The sequence below is a fragment of the Capricornis sumatraensis genome, chromosome 19, assembly GCF_032405125.1.
Source record: "Capricornis sumatraensis isolate serow.1 chromosome 19, serow.2, whole genome shotgun sequence".
Classification (NCBI taxonomy): domain Eukaryota; kingdom Metazoa; phylum Chordata; class Mammalia; order Artiodactyla; family Bovidae; genus Capricornis; species Capricornis sumatraensis.
In genome coordinates this window covers 10,758,336-10,777,230 of record NC_091087.1, presented here as the reverse complement: position 1 = coordinate 10,777,230, position 18,895 = coordinate 10,758,336, and the positions used below count along the sequence as shown (strand labels likewise).

Below are 18,895 nucleotides of genomic sequence, written 5' to 3'. Positions count from 1 at the left end.
TTTTGGGCCTGAAACAATGAAAAGAGCATCCCTTGAGACTCAACTGACCCAGGAGGAGCCATTGAACAGCTTTTAGAAAACAAAATCTAATCTGGTATGGAGAAACATATTCAAACATGCCACTCCAAATTTCAGGGTCCCAAATAATGACAATGTGAAGGATTTCCTTTTGATAGCTAACAATAAATAGTGTCAGATTCATGATCTCCAAGGGAGAAAATTTTGCTTCAGAATCAAAGATGCAGCTTTAGTCACCGAGAGCTTCGTAAGGCCTAAGTTATATTAAAGTGAGAAGGGGCAGAGAAAGCTTCTGACAGACATCAGAAGGGGGCAGAAAGAGTACCCCTTTCATTTGTCTTATATACTTTTTCAATTGGTTACTAACAATAGATCAAAAGAATGTCTAAAGTTGTAAAGGTCTTTCCAGACAGACTCCCTCAACATGTATCGTAAGATAACAAGGTTAGTGGGAAGGAATGGATTCCTGTTAAGGAGAGACATGTCCTCAAGCAAGATCCATTGTTGTTATATAGTGATTAGCACAGAGCTTAAGGAGAAACATACCCTTGAACAAGATGCATTATTTTGTTGTATAATCATTAGCTCTAGGCTTCAAGACAATTCAGTCAGTTCAGTCGCTCAGTTGTATCTGACTCTTTGCGACCCCATGAATCGCAGCGTGCCAGGCCTCCCTGTCCATCACCATCGCCTGGAGTTCACTCAAACTAAGTCCATTGAGTCAGTGATGCCATCCAGCCATCTTATCCTCTGTCGTCCCCTTCTCCTCCTGCCCCCAATCCCTCCCAGCATCAGACTCTTTTCCAATGAGTCAACTCTTCGCATGAGGTGGCCAAAGTACTGGAGCTTCAGCTTTAGCATCATTCCTTCCAAAGAAATCCCAGGGCTGATCTCCTTTAGAATGGACTGGTAGGATCTCCTTGCAGTCCAAGGGACTCTCAGGAGTCTTCTCCAACATGACAGTTCAAAAGCATCATCAATTCTTTGGTGCTCAGCTTTCTTCATAGTCCAACTCTCACATCCATACATGACTATTGGAAAAACCATAGCCTTGACTAGACGGAACTTTGTTGGCAAAATAATGTCTCTGCTTTTGAATATGCCATCTAGGTTGGTCATAACTTTTCTTCCAAGGAGTAAGCGTCTTTTAATTTCATGGCTGCAATCACCATCTGCAGCCCCCCAAAAATCAAGTCTGACACTGTTTCCACTGTTTCCCCATCTATTTCCCATAAAGTGATGGGACCAAATGCTATGATCTTAGTTTTCTGAATGGTGAGCTTTAAGCCAACTTCTTCACTCTCCTCTTTCACTTTCATCAAGAGACTTTTTAGTTCCTCTTCACTTTCTGCCACAAATATGGTGTCATCTGCATATCTAGGTTGTTGATATTTCTCCCGGCAATCTTGATTCCAGCTTGTTCTTCCAGCCCAGCGTTTCTCATGATGTACTCTGCATAGAGGTTAAATAAGCAGGGTGACAATATACAGCCTTGACGGACTCCTCTTCCTATTTGGAACCAGTCTGTTGCTCCATGTCCAGTTCTAACTGTTGCTTCCTGACCTGCATATAGATTTCTCAAGAGGCAGGTCAGGTGGTCTGGTATTCCCATCTCTTTCAGAACTTCCCACAGTTTATCGTGATCCACACAAAGGTTTTGGCATAATCAATAAAGCAGAAATAAATGTTTTTCTGGAACTCTCTTGCTTTTTCTATGATCCAGCAGATGTTGGTAATTTGATTTCTGATTACTCTGCCTTTTCTAAAACCAGCTTGCACGTCTGGAAGTTCATGGTTCACGTATTGCTGAAGCCTGGCTTGGAGAATTTTGAGCATTACTTTAGTAGCATGTGAGATGAGTGCAATTGTGTGGTAGTTTGAGCATTCTTTGGCATTGCCTTTCTTTGGGATTGGAATGAAAACTGATCTTTTCCAGTCCTGTGGCCACTGCTGAGTTTTCCAAATTTGCTGGCATATTGAGAATAGCACTTTCACAGCATCATCTTTCAGGATTTGAAATAGTTCAACTGGAATTCCATCACCTCCACTAGCTTTGTTCCAAGTGATGCTTTCTAAGGCCCACTTCACTTCGCATTCCAGGATGTCTGGCTCTAGGTGAGTGATCACACTATCATGATTATCTTGGTCATGAAGCTCTTTTTTGTACAGTTCTTCTGTGTATTCTTGCCACCTCTTCTTAATATCTTCTGCTTCTGTTAAGTCCATACCATTTCTGTCCTTTACTGAGCCCATCTTTGCATGAAATGTTCCCTTGGCATCTCTAATTTTCTTGAAGAGATCTCTAGTCTTTCCCATTCTCTTGTTTTCCTCTATTTCTTTGCATTGATTGCTGAGGAAGGCTTTCTTATCTCTTCTTGCTATTCTTTGGAACTCTGCATTCAGATGCTTATATCTTTGCTTTTCTCTTTTGATTTTCACTTCTCTTCTTTTCACAGCTATTTGTAAGGCCTCCCCAGACAGCCGTTTTGCTTTTGGCATTTCTTTTCCATGGGGATTGTCTTGATTCCTGTTTCCTGTACAATGTCATGAACCTCATTCCATAGCTCATCAGGCACTCTATCTATCAGATCTAGTCCCTTAAATTTAGTTACCATTCCACTGCATAATCATAAGAGATTTGATTTAAGTCATACTTGAATGGCCTAGTGGTTTTCCCCTCTTTCTTCAATTTAAGTCCGAATTTGGCAATAAGGAGTTCATGATCTGAGCCACAGTCAGCTCCTAGTCTTGTTTTTGCTGACTGTATAGAGCTTCTCCATCTTGGGCTGCAAAGAATTTAATCAATCTGATTTCGATGTGGACCATCTGGTGATGTCTGTGTGTAGAGTCTTCTCTTGTGTTGTTGGAAGAGGGTGTTTGCTAAGACCCATGAGTTTCCTTGGCAAAACTCTATTAGCCTTTGCCCTGCTTCATTCTGTATTCCAAGGCCAAATTTGCCTGTTACTCCAGGTATTTCTTGACTTCCTACTTTTGCATTCCAGTTCCCTATAATGAAAAAGACATCTTTTTTGGGTGTTAGTTCTAAAAGGTCTTGTAGGTCTTCATAGAACCATTCAACTTTAGCTCCTTCAGCGTTACTGGTTGGGGCATAGACTTGGATTACTGTGATATTGAATGGTTTGCCTTGCAAATGAACAGAGATCATTCCGTCATTTTTGAGATTGCATCCAAGTACTGCATTTCAGACTCTTTTGTTGACCATGATGGCTACTCTATTTCTTCTAAGGGATTCCTGCTCACAGTAGTAGATATAATGGTCATCTGAGTTAAATTCACCCATTCTAATTAGTCTTAGGCAGAATAGATTGTTGCCATGGCAACTCAGAGCTTAAGAAAAAACGTCTTATGTGACTAAGGCAAAGCCATGTAGAAAAAAATATTTGTCCCTTCCTCCTCCTCCTCCTCCTTGAGGGTTCTGGACTCCTTATCAACCTACCTAGGAATTGACTCTCTCACTCTCCTTATAATTCCCACTCTGCAACCAGTATAGAGTCTGGTAATAAAATCTGTTCTTACTTTATAAGTCAAGTAATCAAGTGAGAGGACATTGTGTATATCATTTTTCAGCTGAGAACAACCTTGATTGATTTCTGTGGATCCCTACTAAATACTGCTGACCTCATTGTACCATTTTAGCACATTCTTTAGATGCCCTTTTATTTTTCTTAAATTTTATTTAAAAATTATTAGTATTTTTACATATATATGAATCTATTATCTTTCAAATTCTTTTCCTGTTTAAGTTATTACAGAATATTGTGCAGAGTTCCTTGTGCTATACAGCAGGTTCTTATTGGCTATCAATTTTAAATATAGTAGTGTGTACATGTCAATTCCAAACTCCCACTCTTTCCCTTCAGTCCACCCTTTTCCCTGCTATCATAAGTTCATTCCCCATGAGTCTTTGCTTTATAAATAAGTTCACTTATTTTTTTTTAGATTCCACATATAAGTGATAACACATGATTATTTGTCTTTGTCTGGCTTACTTAATTAGTTGGCTTACTACTCTTTGTTGATGTTATTTAGTCGCTAAATTGTGTCCAACTTTTTCATGACCCCCTTGGATTGTAGCCTGCCAGGCTCCTCTCTCCATGGGATTTTTCAGGCAAGTGTACTGGAGTAGGTTGCTATTTCCATCTCCACAGGATCTTCCCAACTCAGGAACTGAATCCACTATCTTCTGCATTGTAGGCGAATTCTTTACCACTGAGCCATCAGGAAAGCCCATGATAATCTCTAGGTCCATCCATATTGCTGCAAATGGCATTAGTTTTTTCTTTTTAATGGTTGACTAATATTCTGTTGCATATATGCACCACATCTTTATCCATTCACCTGTTGATGAACATTTAGGTTGCTGCCATCTCTTGGTTATTGCAAACAGTGCTACAGTGAACATTGGGATGCATGTATCCTTTTATTTTTTTGTATCATTTTGATCCATGTTTTTCTACAGATATTTGTCCAGGAGTGTGATTGCTGGATCATGTGAAACTATTTTATTTTCTCAAGGAACCTACATACCGTTCTCCAGAGTGATTGTACCAATTTACATTCCCTGTGCCCTTTTGAAAAAAAAATTCCTTTCCAAACAAAAACATGTTTAAATTAATTAAAAAGTAAATTTTGGCCTTAGTAAACAAAAGTTCTCAGAAATTCACTCCATAATGTCCAAGTTTTCAAGACACTAGTTGCAGAGTGTAACATTTAAGCACAGAAGTTCTGAAGTACTTAAAGTCATATTTCCAGCACTTGAACTCTTTTTCTGCATTTTCCTAGGTCTTTAACATTGGGAAAGCCTCAGCTTTCTTATCAGTATAAAGGTGATAACAACAGTACCTCCTTCACAGGGTACTAGAAGGACTGAATGATTCATCATATGCAAAGTTCTTAGCACACAGTCCTGCATAAAATACAGCTGTGATTGTAATCTATCTATGAAGAGGCCTGTAGAACTGGTCACAGACCAGGGACAACTTGACAATTCTGGTAAGAGGGAGGGATTAATGAAAATGAAATGTTCACCATCATTCAAACATAGATTGAAGTAATCCAAAAGTAATTGCTGGAAATACCAAACTAGATACTTCTGACCCATCCAGCTGACATCTGAAAACCTAATGTCAGGTTCAGAAGCCTGTGCTAAGTCTTGGAGAAGAAGTGGAAGCTGGCAGAGGCAGAAGAAAATGTCTCATAACTGCCCTCACTCCATTCTTCCAGTGGAGTATCCATCTAGGAGCAGGCTGGGCTGTCTTACTGACGTCATAATAGGTGAGCTAGAAGACCTGATGCTTGTTTTCAGTAAAATGTGCTCAGTTCAAATTGACCAAAGTGGAGTGTAAAGCCTGTCCATCCTCAGTGGTGGCCATTGGTTTGTGATTATGTTTGCTAAGCTAGGTTTGGGGCTGCAGTGCTTTCTCAGAGAGAGGCTATTCAGACTTTAAGAGTAATCAGTTCTCCCTTTCACGTTCATGGATAGTGGAGGGACAGAAATCCAGAACCCTGCTCATACTATTTAAGCACACCTGAACTGTAGGTGAGGCCCTGGAGACTGGCACTTGCCTCCTTGTTTGGCTAGAGTGGGATTTCAAGCTCTCCATGGGCAGGGGTGGGTGTGTTGTTTGGGCTTGCAGGGGAGTCTCTGTTTCTGGGCTTCATCAAGAGTGGAGAATGGCACATACTTTGATCATAGGTCACAGGTCATTATAACCTCCCCCCTTTTTCTTAACATTTGCAGAATCTGCCTCTGGGTAGGGTTAGCAGAAGGGTGAGCCTCCAAGAGGGGCAGTTGATGTTATACTCCAGCCAGTGGGAAGGCCCCCCACCCACGTGGACCTGAAAGCCCATGCCTTTTCCCAGCCTCCTGTTTGGCCATTCAAAACAAGAAAGATACCTACTCTTGGCTCAAATATTTCTGACAACATGTGCATTTATTTGTATTAGAAGTACAAACAGGAATCCAAATACAAATACAGAGGGCAGCCTAGCCCACCCCGAGCAGGGCACAGTGGGACCAGACTGGCGAAGCAAGGTATAGTGCCTCCCATGTCTCAGTGCTGCCCGTGTTGCCAAGGCACGTTGGACACAAGTGTGCCCACTTTTCTCTAGGAAATCACGAGCCGCACAACTAGCAGGGAGTCACATCCTTGACAGAGAGGAGGAGGATGGCAGGACCTCGGACCCAGAGCCAGAGCCTTCAGGCCCTCATGGGATGACAGTAGAGCAGGGGCTGTTGGTGCCACTTGATGAAGGCAGGGACCCTGGTTTGGCCCTCAACTCACTTGCCTGGAAAGGGACCAGAGCACACATTTGGCCAGGGCAGGTCACCTCTCAGGACCAGGTCTCCACACTGAGCCTCTACACTGAGTGCTCAATGCAGATTCCAAGAAACCTTCAGATTCTGAAATCCTTCTCCTCTCTCCCACTTGGAGGAGATGAATTCACAGGCAGGAAGGATTCCCTCCAGGCAGAGAGCAGATATGCAAATCTTCTCTGCCTTTCTGCCTGGAGTATCTCCTAGGGCACCTGACGGTTTTCCTTTACACACATGTTTCAAAAAGAGACGACTACACATTATGGTTAACTCTTACATGTTGCACAGTTCACACTAAACCTGGCACTTTCTTACAATATACATGAAATCTGTGCCTAAACAAGTGTTACAGAGGCTATTTGCCACCTATATCTTGAAGAACTACTTTTGGCTTATCAGTTAAAATAGACCAGTATGCACAAGAGACCAAGAAATAACTTAAGTGTGCCCTAGTGAAAATGTGATGGGCTGCTCTCAGTAGAAGGCAGCCTCATTTGGACTTCAGAACCATTTCTGATCAGTTATTTAAGCTTGATTTTCTTTTTAAAGAAAAAATGTGGCCCCACATTTTCAGGAAATAAAAAGATAGTTCTCCTATCTGTTTCTTTCTTTTTTTCCATAAAAAGAGAAAGCTTGAGAAGCCTCCTTTTGATTTGTTTCAGCTATGTTTAGGGTGGTAGGTAGAGTAATACACACGCTAATAAGTTGTACCAGTTTTACCACTGTACTTAAGGATATAAATACACACATCACTGCATGTAAACACAAGATGGCCCCTTACAGCTCACAAAACAATCCAGGTCTAATCCCTGAAAATTGTTGCTCTTTAAGAACTTTCCATAGAGAATTCATTCATGAGGAATGAATCTCTCACTTATTTCAGGAGCTGCTTATAAGGAAAAACATGTCATGTAGTTGCACAAACATATGCTTGTAAACATTGTTCACTAGCACAAAATTAGTCATTTTGAAGGTCAAGAATGATCGAAAGTTTCCTTTTAAATGTTTTCATAGAATAAGTCTAAACAGCTAATATAATAATAAATACTGTAAATTTCACTAATATGTTTTACATGTGTCTATTTCTATCCAAAAGTAAAAATCTCAAGATATATTAGAAAGAGTCAAAGGTTAGACTCAAATTATATAATAAGAAGCATATTGATTGTCCATTGGGGCTAACAAAAATCTGAAGTGTATACAGAAGCATTCATTTTAGGGAAAAATGATAGATAGTTCTTAGCCAATTTAAATGTTAACTTCCATGAAAAGGAATAAAAAACGTCAAGCACTATAAAAACAACAAAACCAAACCAAGACAATATAAGAAACAAAAACACAAACCCACAAGCCACCAAAAAACAATTAGGTGGAATATTCTCCTAAGGAATAATTTCAAATTCTGATTGAGACGGGGTAGACAAACAGGACCTCTGTGGCAAAATACAGTTCTGGAAATGTTTTTAGGGAAGCAAATATTTGAACTGTGTATTTAATATTTAAAATGAAATAAAACTTTTTATTTTCTCTTTTTAAGTTCTAATTTTGTTTTAGTTTGGAAAAGACATTAAACTTTCATGTTGTATGAATAGTTAAGCACTAGGATGCATGCATGTATGATCAGCAGTGTCCAACTCTGTGACCCATGGACTATAGCCCACCAGGCTCCTCTTTCCATGGAATTCTCCAGGCAAGAATACTGGAGTGGGTTGACATTTCCTATTCCAAGGGGATCTTCCTGATTCAGAGATCAAACCTGTATCTCTTGTGTCTCCTGCACGGAAAGGCAGATTCTTTACAACTGAGAAACCCAGGAAGCCCCAAAGCACTAGTAAGTGTGTGTGTGTGTGTGTGTTTGTGTGTGTGTGTGTGTGTGTGTGTGTGTGTTTGTGTTCAGTCATGTCTGACTCTTTGTGACTCATAAACTGTACCCCACCAGGTTCCTCTGTCCATGGAAATTTCCAGGCAAGAATACTGGAGTGGGTTGCTATTTCCTTCTCGAGAGGATCTTCCTGACCCCAGGGTCAAACTCATATCTCTTACATCTCCTGTATTGGCTGGCAGGTTCCTTACCACAAGCACCACCTCAGAAGCCAGCACTAGCGTGGAACCTGGAAAAGGATACGTAGGTGATGACGATAATGATGATGATGGTGGTGGTGGTGGTGGAGGCGGTGGTGATGATGGTTATGATAATAGTGGTGATGATGATGATAATGACAATACAGCATAATTTACTTCTTCTAAAATCCTATCATATTCAGCTGCCAACTTAAAAATTTGGCCAGCAAGTTAAATGCGCTTTCTGTTAATATATATCATTTAATTACATTGAAAGTCACTTCAGAATGAATTTTTTCTTTTTTCTTTAAACTCTCTGTAGCTTCTAGGGTCACCCTGCCCTAACCAGTGCATGAAATCAGTGAATGGGGCAGGTTAGCTGATTGGTGGTTGCATTGGCTGGAACTGCCACAGCTAGTTAGGGTGATGAGGTATTCTAATCTCAACAAAGTGACTGAAGTGCTGCTCTGTGTATTGAGTGGCTTTCACCTGTCAGTTGACAAAGCTGACACCCCAAATCCTTCCTTTTGTAAACAAATAGCCAATTGAAACAAAATCTGCTGTAATAAACAAGAACCAAATTAAAGTGCTCATCATTTGCTCCTGAAAAATCAGTCTGGCATTGAGTTCTTCTGCTTTTTAATGGAAAAATAGGAGCTTTAATACTTTTTGTGAAAAAGTGGTTATTGGGAAAAATAAAGAATCTCAAAGAACTAGAAAAGCAGAAAATACAACAGCCACCTTCTCAGTCTGGGGGATTTCATTATTGGCAATCAATCTTCACTGTACTTTTCAACCTGCACAGTTTAAACTGTTCAGCAGTTAGAGAAGACCATCCTTCCCTGCAGAAACCACTATCATCCTCACATTGTAGAACAGTCCACTGGGCTGAGAAAATGTTGTGTTGTGCTTATAAATGCAAAAAAACAAACAAACAAAAAACCCAAAACAACAACAACAACAAAAAAACAAACCAAAAACCCAAGGTGGTAGAAGTAAGTGATGATCTGAATAATTCAAGCAAAACAACTTTACACTTCCCTTTCATTACCTGAATGGTACATTCAAATCTGTTGCTCTATGTGTGAGTGTACATGTGCATCAGGAACATGCTCCTGTGTTTTATCTACGTAATTATTTTCTAGTTCATGTTCCTGTATAATACAATTTTAAAAACTGGCTTAGTTAACTCAAAACACTGAAGACTTGTTAGTAAATGTACTACTTTCTTGGGACTGATATAAACCAGTCTAAACTTTGGTTTTTCTGTGAGCAGAGTAATGAGATTTAAGATGTTTCATTGACAACATTAAAAACCAAAGCATCATTTAACTAGACATTTTGAAAAGAAAGTAGGAAACATTCTCTTTTGATCTAAATAGAACTAGACTAGGTTTATATCCTGGAGTTGCTAAGTTTTAATCAGAATAAATTGTAAAAGAAGGAGTGGGAATGTCTAATGGCTGCTCTTCAAAGATTACCAGATATTTTATTTCAAAAGCCAAAGTTTTATTTTCCATAGATATGACTGGCCAAGTTGTTTACCTATTATCTCAACACTTATCTCTGTCTTTTATGGTGTTTTATCCCCATAATGATAGAAATATGTTTTCACATTAAAACGTAAGTTAACAAAGAATTTGACAAGGGGTGATTTAGCCTGAACTTTTATTTTTGGTTCTTTGGATATGATTATAGACTGTGGCAGTACTGTTAAGTTGCGTGAATCTGAAGGTTTTCTACAGGCAAATTTGAGGGGGAAAATGTACAGATTACACACTACCTCAGTTCTGGGAAATTTGAAGGGGACTTCAACAGAAAATTTTGAGTTTTGTATTACAGTGTGTTTACCATCTGATTCTTTCTTTCTTATTTACAGACATCTTTCTGAATATTTTAAAATGTGATGGTGTTCTGAAGTCTAACAGTAAATATTTCAGTGTGCATTTGCATCAGATTATCCTTGTCTCATCATTCACATTTTGTCTTTTTTACAGAAATTGAGGATTAAATTTCATATATATATAAATTTCAGAACACTTCAGACAGTAGCAATATCATGGAGAGAATTAAAAATGTTTGTATTTTGAGAGCACTGATTTGGTATAGCAAGTATAACGGCAAGGAGACTAGTTAGAGTACTTCAAGTCTTCAAAGGAAATCACAGAAAGTTTTCAGTTATTGGCAGCCAAGATAAAAGTGATAAAAATGAGGTTTGTATTTGTTTTGAGTCTTAGCCCTTTTAATAAAGAATGCCCTGTTGTGGCACGTATCCACCAATGCAAAATAGGGTTATCAATTACCACTCTTGCTTCCAGAGTGTGATATTTTGTGGAGGAACAAAAAAATCTGCCTACACATTTTTACTACAGCAAGCTGTGACCAGGTAAAAAGACTTGGTGTGAAGGTTCTAAGTGAACACTCAAATCCTATCACAAGCACTAATGTCACTGACTTTTAGATTGGCCCTGATTTCTCATATGTAGCCTGAAAATGCTTTGTCATAAAGGAAAGGGATTTCTTCAATTAAAGAGTCCACAAAAATTGAGTTTTTAACTGATCTGATAATACAATTAAGGATAAAACTGTTGGTCACATAAAGAAATCTTGTCTTCACCATTCATAAATGATAAGTAAAATCTGGCAGGAAATGAAAAATCTAAATGATATATGTAATTTAAGATTTTATGTGTTATTTTAAGGCATATGCTGGGTAAATTAGCGACAGTATTGACTGGGTCCAGAGTAAGTTATAGCTATATTGTCCTTCTCAGTCATGTATATGACAGTCTCTGTTCTGGCCTGTGGTATTCAGACTTTGCAGAAACTGAAACTTTCTAAGATCTGAAGATGCATTTTGCTCTAATTCCATTGATGTGTAATTTCTTTTTTCTCTGGCCAGCCTAGATGCAGCTTATTAGAGACAGTCACAGTTGTCAGTATGAGCTATGGTGGTTAGAAATTTTTGTCAAAATGTGAAACAGTCATCTCCTTAATTTAATGGTTCTAAAAGTGAGGAACACAGTAGCACTTTTGGAATGCATGTCACTCAACTTCCCTACAGCTGCCATCTAGCCACCAAATATCACTCTCCATTCTACATGCAAAGCAATCTGGGTGGAGCTGTAAGGATGTAGTATCTGTGAACAGTCTTGTACAATGCTCACCATACATACGCTACTAACTAAGCATACCGGTGAAAGAGAGTCCTTCAGTTAAAGAGTGATACATCCCCCTCACACTATCCCAGTGCCCATCCTCTTCCTTCTTCCATAAAGTAAACTCATACCTACTTAAAAGCATGGCCCTGAGCTCTGCACCTGTGTGAGGTACATGCCAATTTCCCTTATTGCTGACTGAAATGGTTTATCTGCAGAGCTGGGATCAATATGGAGAACTTAAATGGGCAAGCTGCAGAGAAGCAGGCGTTGGTGTGTTCTCAGGGAATGCTTTCGTTCTTCTTAGTAAGATCCCGTAGTGGATAGATGTGCAGAAATCCAGTTTAGGCTCTGTGATCTGTTACACTGTCTTGAGATGAATGTTCTGTTTCATGAAAAAGGAACCATAAACTAGTGTGTTTAGATCAGCAGAATGACTGATACTGGGAGGGAGAGATTGGTTGGATTCAGAAAACACAGATGATCCTATACTTATAATTTCATAAGAGTTGCCAATGATGCTCAATTATTGAATGGCCTTGAAACAAGAGGCCTCAGTAAAAAAATTAAAAGGTAAAGTTGGACTTAATATATGTGATAAAAATGCTTTTAGGCTGTTTTCCTCCCAAGAATTTTGCTGAAAAATTCAGCTCCTTCCAGAGCTTTTTTAAAAAAGAAATAATGAATTGAAATTTTCATATTGCTACAAAGTTGAGAATTGTGTTTGAAGAAGAACCTTGGGATTCTCTCCCTGGTGTTTAGTTCCTCTTGTGGGATGCAGTCAGGGCACCTCCAGAACCCCTCCCTGTTGTTGAGTGAGTGGGAGGTTGATGCCTGAGAGATAGGATGAGACTGCTAGTAGGCACAAGTCTCCAATAGCACAGAAATTTGTGTTGAGCTAATAGATTCAACCTGTTTCTCCACAAATACTGTTTTTTGTGTTTTAAATTGGACTTCCAAAATAAAAACCAATTGGTTTGTGGCCTATGTAGTAAGTATCAAATCAAAAGGCATGAAAGGAGTTGACAGGAAGTAACTCAATGTCTCACATTATATAGACTTTTCCTTGAAAATTGGGTGATAAAGACCAACATATTTGCATTCACTTGATGTTCATAAAAATTGACTCATCTAATTTCAACTCTTCTGGTCTTTTCCACTCCCATGTCTTCTGCGTCTGGTCTGCATTCATTAAATTATATGAAAAAGCACTTTTATATACTTTTCCTGCATAATGTTTTACCTTTTTTCCTGAATAATAATAGTATGCACAATACATAATTAAAATAAAATTATATGGTTTCCATAAAACAAATTCAATTTTCTATGTGATAAAGATGAGAAGCAGAGTTAGTACCAAAAATTTAATAATGGCAAAGCATCTGTTAAATTAATGGTAGGACTTTTTTTCCCCCATCTATGGTGGAAAGCTTCCGAAGAGTCTTGTGAAGTACATACTAGCATCCAGTTGTAACAAAGAACTAACATCAATAAGCAAGTTTGCTTTGTGTTATAAAAATATCAAAACAGTAATAATTTCAAGGTTTCTTTTCCTTTAGAATCTTGCTACCTACCCTTATTCCAAAATATAAAATAATTTTTTCATCAAAATATATCATTGATGATAACCATGACCCATTGTTTTGCATCTAAAATTGATTTGACTTGAAAGTTAATATTCACTAAGAAAAATTTGTACAAATTCTATCTATATTTCTTTCACACTCTGGAAAACAATTTCAAAACCAGAGCTTGTGAATGCTATGTACCTTTCTTTGCAAGGTAAAGAGAATCATTGAACCTATAATAGAGTATACTCTGGGGTTGCCTCTTGGTCTAGTAAAACACAATTCTTAGGATAAAATGTTGAACTTATGATGCTCAGAGATAGTAAACATCTTTGAATTCAGCAACATGAGAATTCTGAAAATCAGACTGTTGCCTCAACTGAAAACTTATGGATGAAACAGATATAACCTTTCCAAACTTAGGGTGAGGTTATTAGATAAAAGCACACCCACCAGTGAAGGTGGTGACAGAGCAAAGAGGCCACAGAGAGAGGAAACTGGGTGGTAACTCACTGCAGTTCACTCTTGAACTCAGACTACCATTGGCATGAGTGTCAGTCAGCAGCGACCCTGCGCAACTGGGCGCCAGTGCCGCCAAGGGCCCAAGTAAAAACACAGAAAGGGTGGAGTCTGAGAGAGCTTCTCAGATATTTGCTTGTACGTTTCACAGATTTCTTCACAAAAGAAAATTGGGAACTGCTTCCAATATCCAAAACACATTTATAAATATCACCAAGCTACAGATTCAGCAACGGATTAGCAAGAAGATCACTTTAACACTCAGTTAACTTGTGTGTGCACACGCATGTATCTGTGGGTTTGAAATACATAATAGAAATATTTGCCACATACTCCTACACTGCTCAAAAGTAATGTATTTCAGATAAACTGAGCAGTGTCTTTCCTTGCTACTCCAGTTAGTCACTACTGGTCTGGGGACGGTGAAAGTTTAGAGGGGAACCTAACGCTCTTCACGTATCACCTGGAAGAAAAGTTAGAGATAGAGGTATCCCACCCAATAAACCAAGTTGAAGAGCAGGAATGATGTAGGGAAAAAGACCCGTGAATATGAGTCCAGTTCCAAGATGTCTATGTGAATATGTCCTTTTCTCCAAGATCCTGATTTGCATTCTTCATAGCAGCAGAAGAAACTCTGACAGTCTTTGCCATCCAAACACTCATAGACACAGGTATCTTCTAATTCCTGCCAGTACACGGAATTGTTTAGAGTAACTGTTACAGGTGGTGGTGGCCTCATGTCAAGGAGAGAATAGTTCTGCAGACAACAAGAACAACACAAAAATCATCATGAAATGCATCAACGACAGCTCGAGATGAATGAAGCTATAAGCATAGATTATGGCTGTCCACAAATAATGGTGACAATACTATGCCCCATGCCTGCTCCCCAATCCCTGCTATGGAGAGTTCAATCTTTGCAAATCTAATGGAAAAACAAAAAACTAGAGTTCAGTTTTCCAAATTTGTGTTTCTCAGATTACTGATAAGGGAGATTCGGGATTTTTTCAAATGTGTACTAGACATTTCAAGTCTCTGTTCTGCCTACTTCTCTGCTGACTTGGAGTATATATGCACACACATTATATACAATTCTTCAAATGTTAAACAATACTTATCAACTTGTGGAGAAATAAATATCTTTTCTTTCTAATTAGCAAACAGTAAAAAAGCTATGGTGTGTAGGAACGATAAGAGAGAATCTTCTTGTTCCATGTAATTCAGGTTAAAAAATGAGCTTTCAGTGTGTGAAGACCAGACATTGCTTGTCATCTCTTAACAGTCAAAAATTGTATACAATTGGAATGTCTTGTTTTCTACTTCACAAGCTCTCTTCCTGATGTGGAGAAGTCAATATTTGGGCAGATGAGGCGAGGGGACGACTTATAGTCACTCATAAATGAGAGGAATCATTCTTAACCTTGAGTAATGGCTTCAAATAGACTTGTCAATTCTTCAGGCAGTTGAAGAACTCTCTTATACAACTAGAGCTGTGTACTAAATTGAAGTTTTTAGAGAGGATCAGTTCAGTTCAGTTCAGTGACTCAATCACTCAGCCATATCTGACTCTTGCAACCCCATGGACTGCAGCACACCAGGCTTCCCTGTCCATTTAGAGAGGACAAATTTCTAAGTTTGACTGAATAATGTATGAAAACTAAAAACCATAGTTGTCTTTCTGTTCTAATTTTATTTATGCTGCAGGAACTGAGGATCTGAGGTGTGAAAGGAAACAGTATGTGTCAGTGGAGGCTGAAATCAAGGGAGAGGGAGGCACACAAGCCCTTTGCGTAATGCTGGAAGAGAGGCCTTTCAGAATTCATCATGAATATGATATATATATATATTATATATTATTATTACATATATTTTATTAATACATATATTATGTAATATACATGAAATAATATCATATATATTGTGTATATATACATATACAATATTTTATATTGTATAGACAATATATAATAGTGTAACATATTAATTATAATTATTAATATAATATACAATATATTATATTGTATACTACACTGTCTATAGGTATATTATATAATATACAACAATTAATTAGAATTAATTTATTAATTACAATATTGTAATATTGTGATATTATTGCAATATTGTAATATTATTGGTATATTGTAATATATTATTGTATAATATATTATTGTATATATTATTGTAATATACAATATTGTATATGTATATAATACATATAATATAATTATATACAATATAATACATGATATATGATATATAATATATAAATATATATCAATATATAACACACATACATAATATATTATAGTATTATAAATACAGTGTTAATAATATAATATAATATAATATATAATACAAAATATAATGACCAGAAATAATAAATATATCATGTAATATAATAATAAATATATTATATATAATACTATATATTATCATATATTATATAATTATATTATATGATATATATTATATTATAATATATACTATATGCATATAATTATATATTATTATATATAATTATATTATATAATATATAATTATATATTTATTGTGTATACATATATACATGTATATCTGTATACAATATATACACATATATATGAAAACAATATATATACCTGTATATATGTATATATGTATAATATATATAATACTGTATATATTATAATATATATAATATAATCTGTATCAGATAATATAGATAATATATATAATCTATTATATAAAATATATAATATGTATAATTATATAATATATGATATTATTATATATTAATTATATAATATGTATTATTATATATTTTATTAATATTTATTTATATTAATTTATATATATTATATATTTTTGTACATATTTATGTAAAACCAAAACCCATAAATACAAGGAAATGTGGCACCTTTTTCCTTCTACTCTGGATATCACATTGATTGGATATTTTTCTAGCTCTGCGGTAGAGCATTCAGTGTCACTACTGGTAGCCTTTGGGGCATCCTTTTAATTGGGAAATGTCTGTGTGAGGACTAAACTAAGTCAAGATGTTCTGGGCCAATAGCCAGTCAGGGAGCCATGATGCAGCTGCCTAGAATTCTTCTTCTAGAATTCTAGGCAATCGGAAGAAATAAATACCTTCGTGTCCCTCTGGTTCTAGTGTAGGTGCATGTTCTCCAGGTTAATTGTTCTTAAACCTGAGTGGGTGTAAATTTTACCTGGAAGTTTGCTGAGAAAAGCAAATTTCTGACTCTACTCTGGTGCATTTGTGGAATTTTTTTTTTATAATCTCCAATTAGAAAAATCTGCTTTTATTAAATAATAATTGCACATGTGTTTTGACAGTGTTCAGCCAGATTTTCATACTTTTATTTCTTCAACCTTTTTTACCTGTATAGTGTCACAAAGATGTCCAGCCATATCAAGCAGGCAGGACCAACATGAAGAGCTGTCTCAAAATGGGCATCAGAAGTCTCTGCAGGGATGGAGACAGCTCACTAGAGATTAAAAGGATGCCCAATGAGGTAACAGGCTAACAAGCGTATGATTTCTGGGACAAGAGAACTATATACCTCACTTCTTCATTTAGAGAACTAAAATCCATGATCACTGAAACAAATAATAAGAGACCTCTAGTTATATCTTTATAGCTCACTGTTGTAAAATGACATATTATAATATTGAAATAAAACTTATAATGTTAAGAACTGTAAATAGCCATGTGTTAAAATAAGTACTTCTTTAAATTCAGTCCCCCCATTTGTTAAGATAATTTCAACTATGCCCCAAATAGAGATTTTAATTAATGAATCTCCAGGGTCATCTTCAGCCCAGCTAGTCCCTGCCTGACTCACTCCTGTTTTGCTTCTTTGTAAATGCAGTTCCTTGACTTCCTCAGAACCACTGCGCTTCCTGGGCAGCAAGTACTACTGCATACTCAGAGTGGACTAGCCTTGCATTTTATGGGTTAGGTAACTGAGGCACAGAACAGTTTGGACAACTTGCCCCAAAGCAACATATGACCCTCAGGGGGCCAGCTCCTGCCCCTGGTTACTGAGAGGCTGTTCATCTCTGCTTTTCCTTTTTGAGGAGAGTGGCCCCTTAACTAACCTAACACTAGATATAGAACTGAATACATACAGAATAGAACTGAAGACATTATCATCTAACAGTTGAAAAACTCCAGTTTTTTGGGTTTTTTTTTTTTTTTTTTTTTGGTCTTCTGAACTCCTGTTGAAGACTTTCTGATGATGTCTTGCTAGCTGGCCTGGAGCCCTTTCTGTGAATTGTTTTTGTATGTACTTTCTTTAGGGTCATTACATTTTCCAGCTTAAGAATTTCTAGTTTTGTGGCTATTTTTTTTTCCTCTATGTTAAAACATTCTTTATTACTTTTGACTGTATCATTTCTATACCAAAGATGTCAATATTTCTTCCTCCACTCTTAGCCCCCTGATTGTGTGTGATAATGTATTTTCTGGGCCTCAGACTATTTGTTCTGACTTGTCTCTGTTATTTAGCATCCCCTACTTCCACCCCTTCCCATTACCTTTCAGTCTGTTTCTATTTGGCAGCATTTGCTGGCAAAATCTATGTCCACTATAGTTTCCCACAGCTAGAAAAATGGCTTCACTTCTGTCAGAACTATAATGATACACACTTGCAGAGTATAGATAATTATACAATCTCCTGATGAAACTGACGGAAATGAACTGGACATAAGATGCTGATTAGGAGCTAGAAAACCATCTATCATGTACGGGTGGGCATAAAACATTCAGTGCAATTTGTGACTTCTTATGTACAAAGGAATAAAAATAATTAAAGTAAAAGTTGTCATATGGTAAAAGTGGCAGTTCACAATCAGTGATTTAAAGACATGTTTTTCAGTTTTTCACTAGAGTCTTACATTAAGCTATATACTAAAAATTCAGGTAACACTAATAATTAAATATAACAATTTTTTAAATTGTGAAGGTTCGGTCAATACTTATAGGACTTTACTTTTCCACATCTCAGTGTCCTTGTCAGTAGAGTGGGTTTTTGTGAAGATAGAATGAGTTGATACATGAAACTACTTAGAATATGTTGTCAAACAGAGTTAGCACTCAAAAGAAAATCAGGGAGAGCTATGTCATTCTGAAGATAGGAAAGGACTTCCAAGAAGGACACAAGAGGCAGATACCACAAAAGGAAATGCTGATAGATTTGACAATAGGAGATTGAAGACACTGCACGTGGAAAAAA

General features: G+C 37.1%; 1 protein-coding gene across 1 annotated transcript in view; it reads right to left on the bottom strand.

Moving 5' to 3' along the window:
• Positions 1-14,136: 14,136 nt before the first annotated feature.
• The window catches only part of GABRG3 (gamma-aminobutyric acid type A receptor subunit gamma3), an 831,740-nt gene continuing 826,981 nt past the window's right edge, over positions 14,137-18,895 (bottom strand). The window contains exon 10 of the mRNA XM_068991088.1: positions 14,137-14,418. Within this exon, the coding sequence (XP_068847189.1) occupies positions 14,137-14,418 (282 nt within the window). The remainder of the gene's footprint in view (positions 14,419-18,895) is intronic.